The sequence below is a fragment of the Lasioglossum baleicum genome, chromosome 12 (genome assembly GCF_051020765.1).
Source record: "Lasioglossum baleicum chromosome 12, iyLasBale1, whole genome shotgun sequence".
Classification (NCBI taxonomy): Eukaryota; Metazoa; Arthropoda; class Insecta; order Hymenoptera; family Halictidae; genus Lasioglossum; species Lasioglossum baleicum.
Window position 1 is genome coordinate 5,374,102 of NC_134940.1, and position 23,677 is coordinate 5,397,778.

Here is a 23,677-nt window from a genome sequence, read left to right on the forward strand (position 1 = left end):
TCATTTTCTCGTCCACGATGCCTCTTTTCAGTTCGTTTCGATCTGTCAGAAGTTTAAGCGAAACATGTCGATCCTAACTCGTTCACGGTTTAACACTGAACCTACCATCACCGGTCAAAATGACCGGTTCTAGAGTTTTCAATTTACGATTATTGATATAATAATAAATAATTCCATAAGAAATGATTGTATAGATATCTTTAGTAGAGCACATATTACAATAGGGGAGCTGCACAAAGTATAAATAAAATCAATCTTGTCATCTTTATAGGGGAACATGTACCAGGGTAGGTTTAGTGTTAAGTATTTCTATATGGGGTGGTATTTTGTTCTTGGTACTTTTTATGGGTTGAGATGAATTTTTGGGATGAAGAATTTGTTTCATCGTTTTGATCATTTCCATTCTTGATTCCGGTGACTTTTCGAGTACAGATACGAAATTTTGATGATGACAGTGATTCATAGCGGAAGAATGCATTCACTGAATAGTACGTTCAATGGCACCTCTGTTCGCCGACAGTGTTGTTTTCAAGACCTTGCCAAGGAAAAATCGTCCGAATCTTTGCGTAACAATGTACGTTTGTTTAATTGGTCGCTAAGATAGTGCCAAGAAACAGGGGTGTTCTCGCACGTACGCATAGCGATGCATGGACTGGTCGGGACAATACCTGTTGGCGTGAAAACGAACTGCGATATTTCGGTAGCTCGCTTCGGAGGAGCGTCCGACAATTATTACCAATGTCGTGTTGCGTCGTTCCAAGGAATTTCGGAGGTATAAACGCGACATTCCGACGAACCGAATTTACACACAAATATGCAGAACGTCTCAACTAATAACTCCCACTTCCGGTTTCAAGCATTTAACACATGCACGTAACAACTGTCTAGACTATATCAAGATAGATATGTCTAGATATTTCAAAAGATTGTTCAATCATCCAAGCTTTACATGTACGGTGATAAAAAGTGTTGTATCTTTCTAATCTTACTGGAATGTCCGATCAGAAATTGAATACATGAAGTAACGGCGCAATTGAAACAAGCAAAGTAAACACGGCATCAATGAAGCGCGAAAACAAAGTGGGCAGAGTCCCATTTTGGCGTGCAGGGGATCGAAAACAGAGTTCTCGAAAATCGCGACGAATTTATTTGCATACCAGTAAGATGAATCAGAGAACGCGAATTGCAAGTTCGGCTGGTTCGTATTTGCGTAACGATATTTCCGGTGGAGTTTCGGCCGTGAACGGCCCGAATGGAGGTGTGCTCTTGCCCGGCATCTCGTCAGCTGTTGCTCATGACGGTGCCTTTAATTAACCAAAACTGCTGAACTTGCTCCTTAAATCGTGGCTATACTTATGCGCCAATGCCAACCATTACACTTCCGTCTACTCCAACCATTCAAGTGCATCGGATTAGATTCAGATAGACAGATCTGCAAAATCTGAGCTCGTTTAAGAAACACAGGTGCTGCACTGAATTAGCACCTCTTGAAACCGAGAAAATGGCCTTCGGTAAAGCTCATTCACGCAACCAGAAGCTCCACCAGATCCCACACGAGAAATCAAGGTCGCCGCACCTTAGGATCCGCGGTTCGTCGTCGAGGCGTACCTGAAGTCAGCCTAAGAATAGCGTCCGATACCGGGCGTTCGACACATATGAACGAAAAAGCGAAACGATTCCGAAATAATGCCAACGGAGCGGCGCACGGCGACGAGCTGCCATAAATCAAGCAGCGGTGGATCGACAAGGCTCTGGCAGCGTCGCGAGCACGGGAGCCGTGAGCGTCGCGACGCTATTTTGACGAGAAGATAGTGGGGCGTCCCTCTATTTCGGTCGGACCAGCCAGGGCCGTTCAGTCTGCGGCCTGGCTTCCTCACCAGGAGGCCGCGGGTCCGAATTTCCCATTTTCACCGTCGCGAAAACACGCGAACAAGTTCTAGGATAAACGGTTCTCTAGTTCCAAAACAGGCCCGAAGGGTGGCCACCCCCTTTAGAACAGTTCTCCAGATCCGCAGCTCGCGATTTGACATTTTCTGGACCTAGTAGACAACCTCTGTCTCCTATCTATCAAGATTTATAAGATGTATCTCTGCTAGCATGTAAGATGTTGTGTATCTAGGCAGAATTGCGAGGTCCACAAAGTGTCAAAGGATGTCCAGGGATAGTCAGTGTACGATGAAGATGGTGCATCAACCGGTGACTCAAACGAGATAGGAAGTTTTTGATTTGGTTGCTCCTGGAAGAAGCTCGAGGACTCTTTTCAGCAAGATGTTCTGGTCAGAGCCCGACGAAGAGGAAGAGGCGCTGTTATGCAGCCCTGCCCTCATGGCCAGGAGGGCCTCGGAGTCCTGGATCGTCGCGCCTCCTGTGGAGGTACGAAAAGGACAAAAGTTTGCCGATGTCCTCCACGGTGATGAGATTAACTACCCTCTCTAGTGGCGAGGATGGCGGGGGAATACCGGTAGCCTGTGACGGGGTTTTGACAGTAGATTTACGGCGCCTGTCAATTTGACAGCCCACGCAAGTCGTTATTCTTCGGCTGTGTTGACTTTGATCGATGCGATTCGTGCTGTTCATGCTATTCGTTCTTCTGATCCTCTAACTTTGGATATTTGTGTACGGTTCAGAAAAATATTATTCCCCTTCAAAACTTGATGTTTCGTTCTTATCCTCACGTCTGTTTTGTTGCTCGAAATTATCTAAATCACTCAAATTGACCGTCTAAACAATTCTGGACCAGATTTTCCGAGGCTTCAGAAAAAAAGGTAAAATCCCAAGTGCCACTTTCTGAGACCTGGAAGAACCTCCAGGATAGGTGTCGGTATCGACAGGTGCCACGGTTCGAATCCCTTTTCGAGTGACATCGGTTGATTCAGCTGCACCATGAATCACGTCGGATGATGATAGACGAAAGTGTAGGAGGATTACTGTCCGGTAAGCTTGACAGTAGGAGCCGGAGAATTAATGGCAAGCTTTCCTTCGCGGGCATCGCATTAGCGGTGCAATTAACAATGCTCCGGAGAAGTAACCTCGAAACCGACGATAAAGTCTCGCCGACCCATGACCGGAGATACCGCTCTAACACGAGACCAGAGCTGCGATCAGGGGCTAATTAAAGGCAGCGGGGGCTCCATAGTTTGTTGAACACTATCGCCATAAAGGGACAGAGACGGTGATTTAATTTTACGCGTAGTAAAGCACCGTAGAAATCCACTAAAAGATAAAACAGAGACACGAGAGAACGGTTTTGTTCGCGACTTCTCTTGCAGCTCCGAAGCTGCTCTGGATTATGATAATCTACGGCGCGTTTTATCGGATGACACTTTCCGCTTCCGTGTAAAAGTTGCTGCCGGGAGGTCACTAGTATCGGTGTAACATTGCCAGGACACTGTAATCTTTAGCGGCCTGGTTATCGTGTCTCGAGAGATTCTTCGAAAGGCGAACGAAAAATTGGTGTCGAAGGTCAACGCATACACGGAGAACAGCGTGGTCTTCGCATCATTATTACGTGCGATTACGAGCGAGGCTGCACGTTTTGGAACGCGTCCAAGGATTCCCCTAGGCTTATACTCCTCCGAGCCCGTTTCCCTAGAACTCCGTGAAAACGTGGAGAGCTAATGAACCAACGCCGAGCAAGTTGCCGTTTCTTGCCTCGGACCGGTTCCGAACCGATTTTACCTTTTGCGTTCGAGTGGCGACTTTGAGGCGCCACTGCTAACTGTTTATGTTTATCAGAATTCTGTACAATATTTCGGTACATTACTAACTTTATTTCGAACGAGCTGATTGTTATAAGTTTTGTGAAAGGGTGTTCCTTGACGGGCACCCTTTGTCCGTTTGCGGACACGCTATATGCACACGCACCTCTAGAATTTAAGGACTGTGTCCGTGGGCCACCTCTCTCTCTTTGTTTCTCGTTTCCTTTCTTCGTGCAGGCGATGCCACCGGCGGCAGCGGCGGTCTCCCTTCAACGAAAAAAGTCACTGCCGGATGTGGCACAGCCCATCCAGCTGACAGCGAGCGCACCACTATCAAGGGAGGAAGTCAGTATCCTGAGCAGCATGAGGAGGGAGGAGATCCGCAGGCAAATCGACGAGAGCGAGAGGCTCAGAGCGAATCCTCTGTTGTACCTGGTCAGTCCTCAGGTCAAAGTGAGTATCTCCCAGGAATTATCCCTTCTTTTCGTCGAAACGATGAGTTAGCATATTTATTATTCCGTCGGTCATTCCCAGAGACCCACAAAAGCGTTTGTGCGAAGATGAATTTCGTAGAAACTCCAGAAAAATTGTAAGGCCTCTCAGAAAAATGGTTTGACCTGTGAGAACGAGACGAGGCCGAAATGGGAAATGGTCCCAGCTAAGACGCGACGTTGGCATTTCGAAAACGCGGGTAGAATTGTTGCGTAGATCGACGAATAGACGCAATACCCCAGTCGTACTGGCCTTGGTGAAAAAATAAAGAAGGGGAAAGAGAGAGAGAGGGAAATACGAAGGAAGAAAGAAAAAGAGAAAGAGAGAGCGGGACAACCTGACACTCGAATCGACACGACGCAAAAACGCTCACTTCTTATCGGACGATTGCGAGAGTAGGTCGCGCGAGTATTGATACGTGATTATGAATATTTAATCGCGCCGGCCGCTTTGAATATCCGGTCTACACCGGTCATCCTCTGAATCGCAATTACCTGGTGCGTGCACCTTTCGCGATAAACAGCAGCCACGCCGCGCCGATCAGAATGTTCTCGACGTACTCAAGACCAGCTAACCGCGTTACGCGCTCGCGTAAAACCTTAACAACAGACTTAGTTTTATGTAACAGAGTAATCATCGGCACACTTCTCGGTCTCGTTCTTTTTCTCTTTCTCTCGATTTGATTTTTTCCAGCGACGCGTTAGACAGACTATTTTTACTATCACGAGATTCTCGCGTAACTTAAACAGACTTGTTGCATGAGCTGTAGCACAGTATGACGAGCACTGTTATGAAATCAACTCCTTTGCACATTCTTGCACGTGGACAGCCTGTTCTTTTTCTAACGCTACGCCGTATCGCACCGCCTGCTGTGATTATCAGCGAAAATTGCGGTTTAGTCGTAGCAATGTTGCGTTCGGACGCTTTTAGACGTGATTGTGAGCGCGATGTTGTTAATAGAAAGTGCTAATCACAAAGATACCGATTGTTTACCGACTGTTCGCTCATTGGAAAAGGTTGCATTTTAGGAAGTTTAGAGGCCACTTGTTAACTTCAATTTGATCGAGGCAAGTTTGTGTGTACTGTTATTGGGTATATTTATTTTTGACAGCATTTAATCACACATAATACAGATGCTAGATCGTGCAGAAAAAAAAGATAACGTTTACTTTACGATAGGACGCAAGCAGAAAACACCGATAAGACTGAAAATAAAAATATCTGACGAAATAATTGGTTTTCAGGACTGGTTCTCCCGGCAGAAACTTGTGATGCTGGTGCTGTTCATCAACATATCCCTAGCCCTGATGTTCTTCAAGCTGCTGACGTAGCAGCCAGCCGACGATCGGATTCATGGACTCGTGGTAGACGTGACCTGAGGCTCGGGGGCGTCGCGCTGCCCCGAGTTGTCACCAGAAATCGAAGAAGCGATGGACACGGGGGCAGGAGCGCGCCCCCGACGCAGACCACCGACTAAATTCTTGAGAACTGCTATCGAGCGATCAAACTCGGATCTTAGATCGGGACGACCGTTCTTCAGGAGTCGAAGAAGAAACAGCAGCAGCAGCAGGATGAAACGAAAGGACAAGAAGATGAAGAGCGACACGAACAAGAAGGACTTTCGACCTAGAACGAAAGAATTCGCGTCGAAGTTTACGACACGATCAAAACACGGTCGAGGCAAACGAATCACGAAGTACAAGCCGGGATACTTCCATAGCGATCGCTCGCGGAAGGACTTCCGGTGAGCTGGTTCAAGGACGACCAGGATCTTCGCTGGCTGGAGAGAGAGAGACCAGCTCGATTCTTTTTCTTGGACGGGCCGGCTATTTCAGCGATCCGCCACCGGCTGTATCATACATATTTTTACACCGAGTATTTTAATATAATAATATTTGTAAGGGCTTCGGATGGTCCCTCGCTGGGCCCTGATGCCCTAAACACGGTGCGCACAGACACGAATCTCTCTTACACTTTTCCTTTTCGTTTTTCTTCCTCGACGACCAAACTGGGCATCGAACTAAACCTCCGAGTGTCAAGTAAAATGTACCTTAAGTGATTAAAGATTCTTAACTCCATTTACGAATAGGTATGATTTCTGTTAAGGTCTCTTCAATTTCGAATTAACACACTTGACCTACAATTTTTCCTAATAGTCTTCTTCAAATCAAAGATTAATTCTTCAGAATGTCTCGACAATTCAAAGCGACAAGGATTTCATTCGTAATTCAACGAACTTTTAGAGAAAGTGTTAAGATGAAGATGTTGTCTTTGGACTCTGGAGTGAAAACAAGTTGCGTTTCATTCGATCTTTTTTAAATGTAGCCCAGCTTTGGTCGACTCGACGATCGACTCGAGCGCGGACGACCACACGATCACTTTTATACGCGACATTTAGAGCAGCTAGTGGATCATTTTCAAGCCGAGAGACGTTCTCACGGTCGGGGAACCTGGACAGTCGAAGGTATTTTTCAAAACGTTTTTTGGACACCCTGTATATCGAAAGGGGTTCTTCGGGCTCGAAGCTTTTTAAATAAATTCGCTGGATCGATTTTAAGTCACGCGTCCACAAGCATTCAAACTCGCGCGGGAATGATAACACGGAAAATCGGATGGCATAAAATCCGTAGGCTACACACGAGCAAAAACAAATTCAAATCTTCTCGTGTACAGCTCCATCTAGTTAAAAAGTCACTTTATTAATTAATCTTTGACAATGTTTAAGAAACAAGGTCCTAATGCTTGTGGGCGATGGTGCACACTGAAGCTAGGGCGACGAGTTTCGAGTTTCTATACGATTGTTACGGTTTCTACGAATTTCGGAGCGAGAGAGAGAGAGAGAGAGAGAGATTGAGAGAATTGTTGTTGTGTGATTAAACGTTACGATGTATTCATGTGTTATCGACGTGTCCATGTAATTGTATGGTTGTTGTGCGGACGCGCGTTGTTTCCTTCGTAGCGTCGCCCTCTGCGAACCCCCCTAACGTCGTACTTGACTCCCTATTACGACGCAATCGATCGTAAGGCAGCACAAAATCGATGGCACAAAGTAGCCAACGAGGACGAAGAGAAGACAGCGTTCTCGGATGTTGCGCGACGTTACGGAGGGGAACATGTGTATAATTAATTACGCGAGCTCCATCGGGAGACCGCTTCGTCTACGAAGTCTATTCGTGTAGCCTTGCCTTCCACGCGAACACTGTACATAAACACTATTCTCCGATTTTTATATACACATAGCTGCGCACGATTTCGATCGTCGCGATCGGATTTTCGCCGGTCGATCGGGACACGCGGATCGAGACTAGAAATTTGACGAGAGAACAAATTTAGGGAAACAATAACTACACTGTGCAAAATACATTTGTATACTTTCTCTACCGTATAAATCAATGCAAGAAACAACCGCGTAATCGTTACTGTTCAAATCTGCGTTTCATATAATTACTAACAGATTCATGTTTTACGTTGAAAATATTTGAGAAACGTTCAATTAAAATACAGTCTTGCACAGTGTAATAGCGCGTATCCTCATTGCGAAGGTACGATTATGTCACTAATTTACGGAGACGTACCATAAAATAATGAATTAACGATCGAAGATCGAATATCGTTTTCTCTCGGCGCGCGATCTTTGTATTTTCTCGACGGTTTCGAAAATGTCATTGTACACGTGCTGTGGATAGATTTCAAGAGACTCCGAGCGTCACCGACATTTCCCATGGGGGTCAACGAACATTTTACAAAAGCGGTATCACCATGACGAACATTTTTTTCGACCGTTTCCACCCCCGCAGGGAAAATTGTGCTCGCGTGACGCGCGGATCGACGTCGATCTTCACGCGTCGGGCTGAAGGTCGATCACGGTGATCTCGATTTCACCGAGGGGATCGAGGATTGACCTGCCTGCGCTCAAGCGATCGCATTTTTTTCTAGCCTCAGGCGTAGCTTGTATACCTAGGTGAATTTGTAAATATGGAACGGAGAGGAGGCGAGAAAGTGTGAGCGAGAATGAGAAAGAGAGATAGAGTGTGTGCAGAGTGATTCACGCGAGGCAGTACACCTAAATGTCTTCTGCAAATGAGGATGCAGTGACGTGTCTAGAAAAACATTACGGTCTTTGACCTTCCAGTGGATCTTCGACAAATTAAAAAGAAGTTGCTGTGATTTTTATCAATGTGCAGAAGTCATCAGAGTTGAATATAAACGGTGATCTTTCGAAAAATGTCGAGGATTTGTCAGATACTTTTGAAATGAACGTCTAACCAAAAATGTGTGGATCACTTATAAAATTGAGGGCTGTAATTTATTTTCGTGGACATGTTCATGGATTTTCAATTGCATTAGACACCACTATGGATCTTGTCTATTGTGGAACGCTTTGTACGCACCATGATCGGCGCAGTTTAGTTGGTCAGGCACGATTTCGTTAATTTGGTTTCGTCTTTCTCGCGGGAGACCAGGTTTCGAGACTATTTTTCCAAAGAAAGAGGACACTCGCTATTTTCATCCTACGCTATAGTATATACATATACATATAGGTATATATATACATATACATATATTTTCCTCTTTGTACCTAACACTAGCACTTTTCGCGCGTACCGTCTCGAGTACTTTTAATCGTCGGCGAAGTCCGTTTAGGATGAAAATAGAAGGGCGCGCGTTGTTTCTCGACGTGTACGATCGATGATCGACGATCGGGAGCAGCGTTCGCCATCGTCTCCGGACGAAAACGGAAACATAAACGAGCGGATAGCTTTTTTCAGAGTTAATCGCGAGCGTCGATTCGACTGTAATCGTCGATTTGTAATCGGCTCCATTTGAATGGACCCTGTGACACGGGGATCGAGGATGATTTTTTTGTTACGAAGAACGTTCGTAGGAATAATCGAAAAATCGCTATTTGTACCGGCGAGGTGTTCGCTCGCCGAGAACATGTACTGTATATATATTGCAACTATGTACGCATATATGATTCGATTAATTAGTATCACCGGGGGAGAGCAGCTCTAACAATTTGATAAAAACGTATCCGTGCGAGAGAGAAAAAGTGACACAGAGTGAAAGGATGAGTGAAAGAGAGGGAGAGAGAGAGAAAGAGTGAGAAACAGCGAAAAAGAAAAAGGGTGACTGAGAAGGTTCACGGAAAAAGTGACGGGCATTGTAGGGGATGTTATTCGAACCTACACGCGTTAATCCATTATTCATTACTGCGTCACAAAAACCATATCACGAATCAAAGGGGAAATTTCTAATATGTATAGGGACACTAGGTATATGAAAAATATCGACCGAACGAAAAAAACGAAAGAGAGTCAAATGATTGGGTATCCGATTGCTATTATACACGAGGAAATCTATGAAACAATCATATGTATATTTTAATTGTTATCTATTGATTATTATCGGAGAAATTAGCATATCTCTCGTTATTATTGTATAATATTATTACTATTATTATGATTATTACTACTATTACCGCTATTATTGATTAATTATCATTAATTATTATTATTATTACTATTATTGTTATTATTATTATTATTATTACCATCACGATCATCATTCTATCGACGGCTGCAAGGGAGACACGTTGAAACGAACGGTTTTAGCATAATTATACGACGAATCATCATGAAAACGACGAGAACACACGATGGGGCCCACTGTCATTGTTGATTCGGGAAGTAAAACAAACAGTGATTCAATAAACTTGTATCATAACTGGCTAATGTCGCCTCGTTCGTTCTTGCTGCGCTCGCGCTCGCGCGTACGCTGCGAATGACGGTTTTTAGCGCAGTCGACCGCCATTTTTGATTCCATAATGCAACAAGCTTGACATCGTACAACAGTCTACGTAGTTGCAATGTTATGTTAAATCTTAAATGGTATTTAACAAACAGAAAGTCTTCAATTCATTACCTTTTGTAATTCACTTTTGAAATTCAAACTCTTTGAAACTATCGTGAAGTTTAATTACCAGTTTAGTTTTACTCTAGTTAAATACTGAGCCAAGAACATGAATGTTTATTCCGCTCCAATTTCTCAGAGTTTGCTGATAAAAATTTAAATTCGCATGAATTTACAGTGAGGGTTTCTTTATGCAGAACATGAGCTAATGACACACCTTCATGTTGGCATTCTTAAAACATCTAATAAGCTATCAAGTATAGTACTACTGCATTTTTCAGCAACGGAGGGTAACGCAAGTATTTCCATTAAACTTTACACCAAGAATTATTTTTTTTCATGTTGAATAATTTCCGAGGAATAAATATTATGCATGGACGACGTCAAATGGCCATTGTTCATTTGTTTCAAAGACCGCAAACAATTGAATAACATCCGAAAAGTTTCAATTTCCATCGTCTTTTGTCGAGGGAAACATTTCCGCGCGAAAGTGTTCGTCTTCGAGCGGATCTGCAGCGAACGCGCGTAGCGTTATCGTCGAAAGAAGGAGAGGAGAGGAGAGGAGAGGAGAGAGAGAGAGAGAGAGAGAGAGAGAGAGAGAGAGAGAGAGAGAAAGAGAACGAAGACGTCGAACGAGGCCAACAACTTTTCGTCTGGTGCCTCGGATGACAAAAGCCGGGGTAGGCGTTAATTGCTTCGCAGCCGCGAATAAGAAACGAGTTTTTCACGGTCCCTGACCTGGCTCGCCGCTTTTTACGCGAAACGCGCGAATAATCAGGCTGCCATTACACTCCGGAGAAAAGGACAACATTCGATAAAATCGTCTCGCTCTTCTTTCCAATAAATCGAACACGATTCCGTGTTAAAATAAGAGTTGACGATATATTCGATACACACTATCGCTGTTTTGCAAAAATCCGCGTGGAAATTCACTTTACCAATGATTTAGCCGAGCCAAGGTCGAGATACTAAGCCGTGCGTGAATTCACTTCTGCGTCGATTTTTGCCTAAGGCGCATCGCGATAAAGAAAAACGCGGAGGAAAAAATGTAACCGATAATAAGGAACGTGTACTTCCACCTTTCGCCTATGCTTATGCTTACATCTTGTCACGTGCTCGGCTTGACCTCACGACGATATCATCGTCCAGTATCGATGTCAGGCTGGCAATGCTCATAAGAGAATGGCGCGAGCGAAACGTTACCGAAGCTGATACCGCACGCAAAACCTCGTTACTTACTCCTCCGCGGTGATCACGAGGCCCTGAAATCGAGACGATCACTGGGACCATCTCGGAGAGATGATACCACGAGCCATTAAGCATCGAGTGGCCTGCAGCATGAGCGAAAACGATTGATCAGCCAAGGACACCTATGCTGCGAATTTTTATAACTATACAACTCATCTAGAAATAGTCCTTCCCACTGCTCCAATTATCAATAATATATGCATTATTCCGTTAAAAAAAAAAAAGATGACTGTACTTCTTACATTTCCATCGAGTTAAATGCGATGTCAGAACGATAACAAAGTGACGTTTTAATTCTTGTGTTTGTCTACTATGAAACGTATTACTTTGAAATTATAATGTGACGATAAACACGTAAACATACTGTATCAAGTGTACACTGGACTTTGTATCGACTCTGTCGAATTTTCATACAACAACGATGCTCCGAAAATCGACTACCTAGACATGCAAATTTCTGTCTCGATGGACTACCTGTTGATTACCAAGTTCGCGTCGAATGGTCACACGTGGCAGAAAATACGCACATGCAAATCAGAAACAGACCTGTCCACTCTATATGTACGACTATGATATTCACTTCACCTAATTGCGTTGCAATCGCAACTATAAAAAACATTCGATAAGCTGCCTGTCGCAGCAAACATCTTTATCCTTGAATTGGTGTTATTCCGTATTTTACAAACAATATACGTAGCATGGACAAACAGTTTTGCTGTAGCGGCATTAATTTGCTAATGTTTTCATTTTTTGATGGCTGATACGTGTTCGTGAACAGAGAAGTGATTTCCTAACTTTTGTCCATCGTGAACGCGGTGCAATGAGTCGCAAGATCGTTCGTAGCGGAAAAAAATATAAAAGACAAGGCGTGCGTTTTATCTCGATCTTCGATTGACGGCGAATTACACGGTCGATAAGGCGGCGGCACGAGCCGAGACAAAAAGATTCTAAATTTAACCGATGAATAATTTCGCGTGCAGGACAGGTGGTTCATTCGTCACTGGTGCAACGACTGTGACGAATTACGCGATGCACCGACCGCGAGATCCAGCAGGCCGATAACTTTCCTTTCCTTTACGTTTCTCCGAATGCACGTAACCCACGTGCATCGCATCATGTCGGCCATACCGAGCCAAGATCGTTTCTGCGGCCAGAAATATTTGTTGGGCCGAATATAGAACAGTGTCGCGAGTATTCGCTCTCTAGATAAAGCTATTGCGCAGAGATTATCGGCCCGGAACGAATACTACAAACGTGTGCGGTTTTATCAGACGATTGTTGGTCCCGTTGCCATTTTATCAGATCCGAGTCGCGGGAAAGCAAATGTCTTTGATTTTTATCGCCGTACCCCTGTTCTCGTACGTCTTCTCGTTTTCCTGCTCCGTTTCATACGCGTTAACGTAACCCTTAATTTTCTTCAGTTTTACCATGTTCGTCCGCGGACAGGCCCTAATTGATTCAAACCGAGAGATCTTGATCGTCCACGTTACGCGTTGACCACCAATTTTCTGCGTCCCACATAAGCAGCGTCTCGCTCGCTCGTGGCAGAGATAAATGATACTTGCGACGCTCATTAATTACTTGATAGCACAGTTTTTAGGTTGACTGTTATCTCGGCTCTTCTCTATTTTCGAAAAATTCAAGACTACAAGCCACTCGAGTTTAACATTATCTCCAGTTTATCAAATGATTTCTGCAATATTTAATACTCTTTGCCAATTTTTCACCGGAAATCAGGAATCTGATTTAGCCCGGTAAATCAGAAGTCTCTTCGCGACGCATCGACTCGTTCCTTATCTGTCGTTTTCCTCGTTACGTTTGCTACTGTGTAAATGTTCTACGCGTGTCGTCGTCCTCGCTGAAGAGAGAATACGATACAGGGAACGGCTGATAAACCACACTGAAGAGCAGAACGATAATTCTCAACGAGCAACGTGAACTGGCGCAGCGAAGAAAAATTTTCAAATGGATCTTGGGCGGTTTTATTTGTAATAGTATGATTGTGTAACGAATTTGTTTGGCAAAGTGAATAAGTTAGTTGCGAATTACGTTGTTCCATGCACACATTGTATGTCGACCTTGGTTACTCGGAGCGCTATACAATTGCATCTCTGGTTTCGTTGGTTGTATCCTTCACCTGAAACTCGCATCCAACGGAGCGCAACGTGCGCAACTGCCGTTACTGAATATTAATTTTCTCGTCGGCGTAATCTGAACTTATATAATCGTCTAGCAGCGATAACGCGGACCTACCGCATGCTGCCTCTTTGATTACAGACATTTGTCAACCGCGGGAAACCGACGTCGCCGCGCAATCTTTCCCCATCGATAGTGCGTGGAACTTTCGTGCTAATTAGTCGACAACGAATTAGTCCGCCTCGAGAGATCTCCGTCCGAGAATCTACGATTTTCAAGCTCGGAACTGCGTTCAATATTTTTGTAAAACGCACATAAATGTATCCTGTAACTTTACCGGTAGTCGCTGTACGATGTAATTTTTAAAACATTATTACAGTTGGACGATAAACATCGTATAGACCATGAATAATGGTAGAAAAACTTTCGGCGTCGGCGTATTTCAACTTCAATATTATCGTGAGCCGACCGCGCGCAGAAGCATGAAAAATGTATATCCTCACCCTTCGGAGAGACCGCAGGATTTGTTAGAAACACAGACATTCAAGATGGCCGCCTGCGGCTCATACATTTTATACATGGGTTCGTAGACGACGGAGAGAGGGTCACTGAACTCTTAACTGAATGATGACCATCGGGGTGAATGGAGGGTTCTCTATTTTCTAGTTCATTTTACGCGTCTCTAAATTAAGCTCGCCCCTCTTCACACGATTCTCCATTCCAAAAGCCTAGTTCCATACGTTCTCAAATAAGGTGGAGTGGGGTAAGTCCGCCCTAGTTTTTGCAAAGTTGGACTTTAAACTGATCTATTTTCAGTCTGGTATGTAAAAACTTAACGTTCTTGGTATCAAACTCTTGCCACAGCTGTTACTGATGAATTCGTATTATGAGGGATTCTAATTTTGCTTGAAAATTATCATTTTGATAGGATATTGTACAAAGTGTCCCCGAAAATGAGGCAAGTCCGTCTCTGAGAGTTAAAAATGAAAAGAATGGTTAACAAGCCTGCTTTAAAATGCTTCTTATTGCATTAAATTATGTTGTTTAGTTTTATAGTTATCCATTTTTAAACAAACAAGTACTTTTATGCTGAAATATGAAAGGGGATACAGTGATATTAAAACGAAGTTTAAAAATGCTTTCGAAACTTGTTTCAAGTGCTACGGGGCAAGAAAAGAATGGTTAATAAGCCTGCTTCAAAATGCTTCTTATTGCATTAAATTATGTTGTTTAGTTTTATAGTTATCCAACTTACCCCACCGTGAGGTACGTACTTGCCCCGTGTAGAAATATTCACGGGGCAAGATCATCTTAGTGTTTTTTTCTCAATAAATTTAAAAAAATACAATAAAAACGGTTTATTTAATGTAAACTTACATCAATATTTGCTGTACTTACCTAAAATAACAACACAATATATATTAATAACTTGTAAATTTGTAAACTCAAAGTTGTACGTGTTCCTTGCACGTGACTGTTTGGCATTGGTTGATTTAAGCGATTAAAACAACTTTATTCTTGGGCGACATTTATGTAGAATAGTTAATACTAACTTATACTACATTAATAAATACAAGCTAGAGAAGTTTCGTTCATATTATAATTAAAATAACCAATTAACGGACTTGCTCCGTAGGCAGACTAACCCCACTCCACCTTACTGGTTTCCAAATAATCAATTTGATCCTCACCCACTCAATTCTATGATAAAAAAAAACCAGTTTCCCATTATCGAAGCCAACAAATACCTTCCGTCGCAAACAATTCTCCACGATCCCCTCGATAATTCCCCAAAAACAGTAAACAATAGGCTTAATCGTTAATCCTCGCGTGTCGGAGTCAAATATAGCCAAACGCGTTCAGGAAGAAATGGCCACCGTTATCACCGGCCGGAAAGCCACGTGGCTTTTCGGGGTCCTATAAATCACTGTTCTGGCCCAGACCCGTAAATTTGCAATATTCGTCGGCGGTCAACGAGCGTCGAGACCTTGGCTCGGGTTCGGATCTGGGGTTCATAAATCAGGGGCGAAGCGCGTCGAACCTTTCTTCTTCCCTATTGCAGAAGTTGAGGAGACGCGGGAAACACGGTCGTTACCGTGTGTTGGTCGTGTTTCACGGAGATGGGAGCGTTAAAAAAAAAAAAACAAAAAGACACGTAGGGAGAAAAAACGGATCAACGGTGCAGTGGGAGGAGGGGGACTAAGAAGAAAGGAAAAAAGATGAGAGAGAGAGAGAGAGAGAGAGAGAGAGAAAAAAAGAAAGGCCTGTTCATTATGCAACGGTCTAACAACGAGGCTCTCGCTGCGCCCTTTTTGCTGGTTACGCCTTTGCTGGAACGGGACGAGAGCGAAGAGCGGGGCCCGTAACATATAACACATAATAGTACGAGGTACGCACGACGTGCACGTGCGTGAGCTGACCTCGCTCTGGCCACGCACCTCCCGCATGGCTCTCCAGCGATTCGCGTGCTGCGAAGCCTAACGAGAGACCTTCAGAGAACACCAGAGAACCGCGAGAGGAGTAGAGACGCGGGGAGAGGCGTAGAAACCGCGCGTGTGTCGCGCGCACGCAACGATCCGCTCGTCAAGCGCCGAGATCTAGCCGAGCCTCAAGCGCCGATCCGCCTTTCTCCCGTTGATCCATAGATCGATCAGCCGATACGATGATTCACGTGACGCGGTCTTCCTCTATCACTACTGCGCAGCGATTTTTATCAGTTCGGGCACAGTTTGTTGCTGCTTTTGAATCGGACAATGTGTTACAGTGAAATGAACATTGTATCGTGAACTTTTTAGGAATTGCGTCATTCCGTAGTGGATGATGACATCGTCCTCCTGCGAGAAACGCGACTCGATCGAGGAGATCGTTGAACCTATCCGGTCGATTCCCTTTTCCCTTTGATCCGTCGCGTTACCGTTCCGCTAATGAACTTTCTACGAAGCGGTGGGTCATGAGCGACGTGAGAACGATGGGAGAAATTTTTTAATTGCTCCGTAACGGTATGGGGAGTGTGTACGCGATGAAAATACACTTCGGGGGACGATGCTAACGGGAGATCGAAGTCCGATCGATTCTTGAATTATTCAGCGCGGGGATGGGAGAACCCGATTAAAATGTAGCCGATGCTGTGCGAACTACATCTTATGAACGAAACTTCGAAATACAAAATTTCCTTCGACACGATCTTTTCAGTAAGATGGTGCTAAAGAAATTCTTTGTTTGAACAATGAAACCTTGCTAATTATACCGGAGATCTTTCGAGACTTTCTACGATTCGAAGCGATCTATCATTAGGACTCGCCGGACTCGGATCCACACGAGGCTTTCTACAATTTCGAATGATTAATTGCCAAAGATCCTGCGGCTGCCCGCTGGATGTTATTAATTTTTCGACCGGTGGAGAGGAGACTTTCTACCCTCGATAATTAAAATGTGCGAGACGGTTCATCCGAGACGCGTTTCCTATCGGCGGAACAATGGAGAAAGCGTTCGCCGAAACGCGCATTAAGGATCGGGGGAATTTTCCGTCGATCGTAAATATTCATTAGAGCGGTGGAGAGTAAGAGAGAGAAAAAAAGGAACGATGAAAACAAAAAACGCATTGTCCGTTTCGCCGGAAAATTCGCAGGCCGTGACCGCTGCGCTGGCCGACGCGACGAGCCTCTCTTGTTCACCTTCTTTATTGCGTTATTGCGGCGAGACGATTGGATCGCAGCCATTGCTTTCCCTTAACGCGCTCAATTACCGGGGGCCGGCTCGTTACGTTTTATCGGATTTGCATATGCTAATCGGAGGCCGAGTACGGAACAAAAACCCGTTGAACGCGCCCGCGCCACCACATTTTCCCGGGAACTATCGCGCGCGGACTTGCTTACACCGCGGGGATAATTGATCGTCGCCGGGCACGTCAACGAGCGGAATTGAAAGAGTTCGCGGGCGCACACCAGGTGCACGGTTCACGTTTCAGTTCAGCCTCCTCGTGTTATATTATGCTCGCGCAACGTTTCGCAACCCGAGCAAAATCTAGAAATCAGCCGACGGACCGGACAGAACCGAGAGAACCGGGCCGGTTACCTTACCGCCAACCGAGTCCAAGGTTCTGCGTTTTCGCGAGGGGAAAACGATCGTTAATGATCACCGACCGGGCCCCACTACCGGCAATTGCTTCAAACGGTACGGCCCTGGCCGGGTAATTTCTTCATCGAGCCGAATTTCGATACTTCCTCGTGGCACGATCGAATCCGAGTGAATGCGGTGGATAGGGGAGACCGACGTACATTGATATTGTATAGGGTTATCCAAAATAAACTATAGGAGTTTTGTTTAAATAAAAAACATACTATTTTTAATTTTATTGGTTTTTTTTATGTGATTATCAGGTATCATCCATGATAATTATGTGTGAAAGACGATATCTGTCAAATGACCACCACGACCACGTTTACTCAATCCTTGAGAACGACGTGGAATTGATGTTGATGGGTCATTAGCAACACTTTCACGAACAGCAGCAATGTTTTCATTAGAACGAGCTGTTTTTGGTCTGTCACACTTTGGTTAATTATGAACTATGAACACCTCCAGTTTCATCAAGTTTTTTAACCAAATTTCGAATTGTTTGCTCTGATGGATTTGCTTTTATGTATGTGTGCCGAAAAAATCACGAAACACTGATTTGCAAAATAAATTTTGATAACTTTAACACGCTCTTCAATCGTATACGACTCCATTGTTAAAATTGTCTATCATTGTAGGTTAGAAATACAAGAAAGTGACAAGAAACAAACATGGCGTTTGACAGATATTCTCATTCAACATCCTAAACGTACTTTTGGATAACCCATTATAAAGCAGTTATCTGGACACTGTGTACATATGCAGCACACTTTAGCAACATATCATTTTCTGGAAATCTTCAAGAAACGTTCAATATCTCCCACACACGAAAAGTTTACGTTTACAGAAAAAAGAAGCGTTACATCAGCTCGAGCAACAAAGACAGCACAAAGGCTCGCCGCGCCGATGCAAATCTGCATCGCGTGGAATAAATCTCCTCGGCGGTCAATTAATTCCAGAACAGTCGGGAAAATCGTTTCGTTTCCCCACGTCATTAGTCCGCGACGCGTTTCCAATGTCAATGGCTTTCTTCGCCGCGCGTTGATCGTTCTCGATCACCTTATCGGAAGAACCGTGATCACGTCACCGAAAACGTGCATCGATGACCCTGTCTTATCAACAAACTTATCAATACATGTACGTTACAAACGAGAAAACGAACAAAGTCGAGCGAGACTTGTTAACGCGAATTAATCGTTCAAAAAATTAATCTCGTCGAGATGACGAACGTATTCGTCATGTCTTTTTATCGATATTGCATAGGCATTACAACGAAATATCGTGTATGACTAATCACGGAAATCGTTAACAGCTTTGTATCGAAAGATTGTGATCGTCGTTGACAATGTTCGAACACGGAAAGAAATTGCACTCGATTGCGTAAAATGTTCGTTTCGACGATGTGCAACGTGTATACGTATAATGTTCTAGGTGGGGAGAGAGGTTCGGACTCATTTATCATGTCGGAAATGATTTCCCCTACTCTAGACGGTTTCCGATATACTTCCTCTTTTGTTAGTCCTTTGAGAAAGAGAGAGAGGGGAGCTCGATTTAGAGTTCTAAGAATACGGCGATACTTGCGATTTTTTTCTTGGGAAACTGCGACGCGGAGCTTTCTGAAACCTTGTGGCTAACTTGTCTCGTGTTTGGAGAACGTGCAGAAATTTTTTCGTTGAGAAATATGCGGTACAAATGGAGATACATGTAAACATTTAGACTGATTTATGTAAAGATTTTCAAAGCTTCAAAGATCGATGATAAAAGAAATCGATTTTCCCTTATGTTAATATGTACTGCTATGCAGACACGATTGTTGGCGACATGTAGCAGCGTCGTTATCGTAAGCCACGTGCCACAATACCTATATACACCTATATACGCACACGCGCGGCTCAAGATCGCCTCAACTGCGTCGGTCCCGGGGCGAGTTAATGTCGGATCCGCGGCGCAGTAAGTTTTCCTGGTCATACATTGACACTAGAGTCTGTTAGAGCGACAGAATTAAAATTCAGTGAGCCGAGCGTGAACCACGAGCGTGTGCGTCGCGCGGATTCCGGCGCGTGTCCGCTCGAACGCGCACGAGGAACAATGACTACAGAGAGCCCTAGCACTTTCGAGACCACGATCGAAAGGTGAACGTTTCTCTAGCTATACCTGTATGCTAGAACCGCTAGAAAAGAATATAGACGGGCAGACCGAACCGTCTAACGCGATCACCTTAAATTATTCCGTCGTCGATCGGAATCTGCCTCCTTTGTTTTGTGCAACGCGACTGGCGACGAGCCTCTAAGATGATTACAGTACGCTTATCGGACCCTCCCTTTTTTTTGTCGAAGCCATAAAGGTCGCCTTTTTACGCCCGGATTTTATCGTGGACGACCAGTTTGCCAGCCGTCGTAAAATATCTGTTTTCCTTGGTCGGAAGCAATGGGTTTATCTGGGGCGAACTGGTGGTGGCGTTAAAATTTTGGAGAAAGAACTCCCAAAGTGAGGAGGACTTAAAATCCTGAAGATCTCTGGACGTGGAAAAACGCTTTGGAAATTTGTTTAATATCTCCATTGTTTCAGAAGAGTCTACCTAATAGCCGAAATATAACATTGCGAAAGTTTTGCCGAGTTACGGTGGCATTCGGTGGCGCAATTCCGCGGGAAATATTTGCATACTGCGACGCGGAGAATCGTACGAGGGCGTTTGTTTCCTAAAGATGACCGGGTATTAATTTCTCGATTAAACATCGCATTAAGATCAAAGACAACACGCGCCGACCTACTACTCGATGCGCGAGACGAATACGAATAGTTATTTTCGGGTCGGAGCATTATGTATGTGTTGTATATCGAACCCGTGTGTTTATTATTTGCCTAGACTGAAGGTACGTATTCATGAGAGAGGTACGCGAGGGGCCGATCAAAGCGCGGTCAAAAATCGCGAACGTCGGGTTGCCTACAACTTTCTGCAAGCCGCGATAGCGTTACAGCATATAAACAAACACGGCCGCGTGTAGCTGCGGCCCCACGCAGTTCTGTTCTGCCAGCACGGAAATTTGCATCAACTTCTCCCCTTTCACAGTCGAGTTGCAGCTTGAAGAGCCTCCACACGGAAGCGATAATAGCGCTGGGTCGTTTATCCCTGTGCGCAAGCGCGCTGCCACATCTGGTCGATCGCTGCACCATTATTTTCATTAACCACTTTGAATTATCCCTGCTATTATAACCTCGTCGCGTATCTAATCTGACGCGCACGCACAAACAGAGCTTCGAGTATAAAAAAACAACCCTATTGAAATTTCTTGAGACAACACGTCTCGTACACGATAATTCATCGTTCTGCTATATCGCTGATCAAACACGTTACGGTAGATCAATCAAGGAGCAGTAAATGTACAAACAATTGTTGAAAAATATACAAGATACATATTCTACGGTCATAGATCCAGCAGTTGTAAGATAAATAAACGAAATTAACCTATTATTGTGCTTTTCTTTATTACTGATACGCGTTTGTATAATTAGTAAAATTTTCAAAAAATGCTAGGATATAAAACACGATAGAATTCAGTACGATTCGAATTTATTTCAGCTGAAAAAAGGCTACTACCACGGACAATAAGATTCTATTTGATTCAAGTTTCTGAGAATTCATCTTGAAAAATTGCAAATTCTATAAGCATCCTCAGTCTAATAATCAGATGTGCAAATGCCTTGTCGAAAAGTGTTTCCAGTTGTGCCAGGTCCGAGGAGAAAGGTGCGTTTCGAGAGCGACGAAGCATAGTTTGAAAGGAGCGACGTTGAAATTGCCGCAACGATTACGGGCGCCATCTTCGCGTGGTTCGAGAATGGCGCTGCGATCGCGGTGCGAACAGCTGAGTGGCGAGTGGAATATCTGTGAAAGCGGCGTGCACGGGCGAGCAGACGTTCTGTTCTCCGTGCTCGGCCAGATCGGCAGTAAACAGCTGGCGACGCGATGCGTCAGAGCAAAATGTTGAACGGGACTGCGCGGAGCTAGTTGCCCCCTCTACCTTGATCGTCAGGCACGGTGCAAGAGCTCTTGGAGAATACGAATGTCTGTTTCGTCGGACTGGCTTGGTCGAGCGGATCGCGTACAGAAGTCGGGAACGAGCGGTCAACGGCGTCGGAATCGTGAGGCGTCGTGAAACGGAATCGGTACAGCAAAAATCCGCGGCGAAAGTGGAGTTTCTTTGTTCCTACGTGAAACGTTCTCTCTCTCTCTCTCTCTTTCTCTGCGCATAGGTTCCCGTGCGTGTGGCGCAGCGTTGTTTCTTGTGGTCGGTACGTCACTCTGTTCGGTGTACACACGGCTCTCGGTCTAGGGAACGAGCTACCTGGCCTGTGTCGATTTGATCTCCGGTGTTTGGGACGGGTCCCCGCGGACAGCGTCCACCAGATAAAACCAGCACGAAACTCGTACCTGGGTTCAATCGTCCTGGCCAACAGCTCGAAGGAGGAAGAATCGCTGGCCTTTCGTGTACGCGCGAGTGCTTTGTTTTGACGAGCAGCTGATCCGGGACTAAACTCGTTCCGCGACGGGCCCTGTCCATTCAAAACACTTGCGTTGTCTGTGTATCGACATAGCTGTTGTGCCGTAGCTGATCGAGATTTATCTTTGCGAGTAGTGTGTTTAAAGGGGAGAGACGAGAAAGAAATCGTGTGGCAAGAGAGAAGATCCGTTACATCACGGAAAAACGGGGGACGCGCGATCGACCGATGCTTTCGGGATACAAGAGTGCAGCTCGATGACAGGCGGACCAACTTCGACGAAAATCTTCATCGTCCTCGGAAGCGTCGCTGCAACACGAATCTACGGACCATTGGGGAGCAGGTCGGTTCCTGCTCTGCGTGTACTACGCTGATTTACACCCGAACGGAACGGAGGATTGTTCGACGCTGTAAATAACGATCGACCGTGCCGTCAGCCTCTACCTGCGAACTCTTTCTTTCAGCGAGACTGTATACAACGATTAACTGTGGGGCATGTTGTGTATGTAGTCGCCTGACCTGATGCAACCTCGTCCTGGCCTGCCGAATTCGTTGGTGTCTCGACGAGTCTTTGAATAAACCTTCCGCGAGGGCAGCTGAACCAATCACTGCTACCAACGTAGCTGCACCGTGTCTATAGTGGTTGTGTGTATAGTTGCCCTAGAGACAGAGATAGCTGTTCTTTCTCTCTCTCTCTGTTCTGGTCAGAGTCGTTTCCACAAGGTTCGCGCGGGATTCACGCGATCATTTCGAACAGGAAACGGTACGGTTGCGAGTACGAGTCGAGATCCTCGTATCCGACTGGAGAGAGATCCAAAAGACTACTCTGAGTCGATGAATGATTACGTGGAAATGATCGATGTGGCATAAACCCTAGGAAAACACATCAGCTCGCGCTGGCAAACCGAGGGTTAGGCACCGATCGAGCTGATTACACTGGAGCCGAGGCGAGGTGACCAGAGGTCCTCGAACAAGGACGATACCTGGCAGCGTCTAAGATACGCCGGATGCCAGTCGGGTCCTTGAGGCGGGCTGGCCGTTTATACCGTGTCCGAGCACTGGAAGGAACACCAACGGCCCCAAGATGCTGTACATATTCCGCGTGGACACCGGCACCACCATCACCTTCGACATCAAGCTGGCGCTGCAACCGTGAGTAATATTTTGACTGGGATTCGGGACTGTTTACGGCGGGAACCTTCAGGTTTCGATGCGTTTCAGGGGTTACCCCTTGCCCTACGATTTATTAGGTTGTCCCAGAAGTTTCTTTCGGAGTGTGTTCGTTTAATATTGCTAAATAAATATTAGATTGTCCCAAAAGTTGGTTTTCCATTCATGCACATAGTCGAAATTCATGTTAGGTAGTACTAAAACATCAACATAAAGATTATCGCATTATTAGTATTTATTTTGCAACATTAAAGGAACACATTCCGGAAGAAACTTTTCGGACAACCTAATATTTTACGGTTTCAGTGATTAGAACTCTTTTGTAGATCGTAATTTCCTAAAAAAGGAGGAAACTTATATCTGTTGTATGCCTATATGTTCTCCAATAGCTGTACATTAACAAAACC

The 23,677-nt window shown here is 44.8% G+C and overlaps 2 protein-coding genes across 4 annotated transcripts in view; both read left to right on the forward strand.

The window, feature by feature from the left end:
* Positions 1 to 333: 333 nt before the first annotated feature.
* LOC143214220 (uncharacterized) lies at positions 334 to 5,658 on the forward strand. Its single transcript, XM_076434966.1, has 3 exons — positions 334 to 2,373; positions 3,936 to 4,151; positions 5,435 to 5,658. The coding sequence occupies exons 1-3, from the start codon at positions 2,269 to 2,271 to the stop codon at positions 5,519 to 5,521; spliced, it is 408 nt and encodes a 135-aa protein (XP_076291081.1). The 5' UTR covers positions 334 to 2,268; the 3' UTR covers positions 5,522 to 5,658.
* Positions 5,659 to 5,669: 11 nt separating this feature from the next.
* Atg17 (autophagy-related 17) overlaps positions 5,670 to 23,677 on the forward strand; it is a 68,120-nt gene continuing 50,112 nt past the window's right edge. The window contains exon 1 of one of the 3 annotated variants that reach the window (XM_076434953.1): positions 5,670 to 23,252. In XM_076434953.1, the coding sequence (XP_076291068.1) occupies positions 23,185 to 23,252 (68 nt within the window). In that variant the 5' untranslated portion in view covers positions 5,670 to 23,184. The remainder of the gene's footprint in view (positions 23,253 to 23,677) is intronic. The other 2 variants (XM_076434954.1, XM_076434955.1) reach the window with 2 other exon arrangements.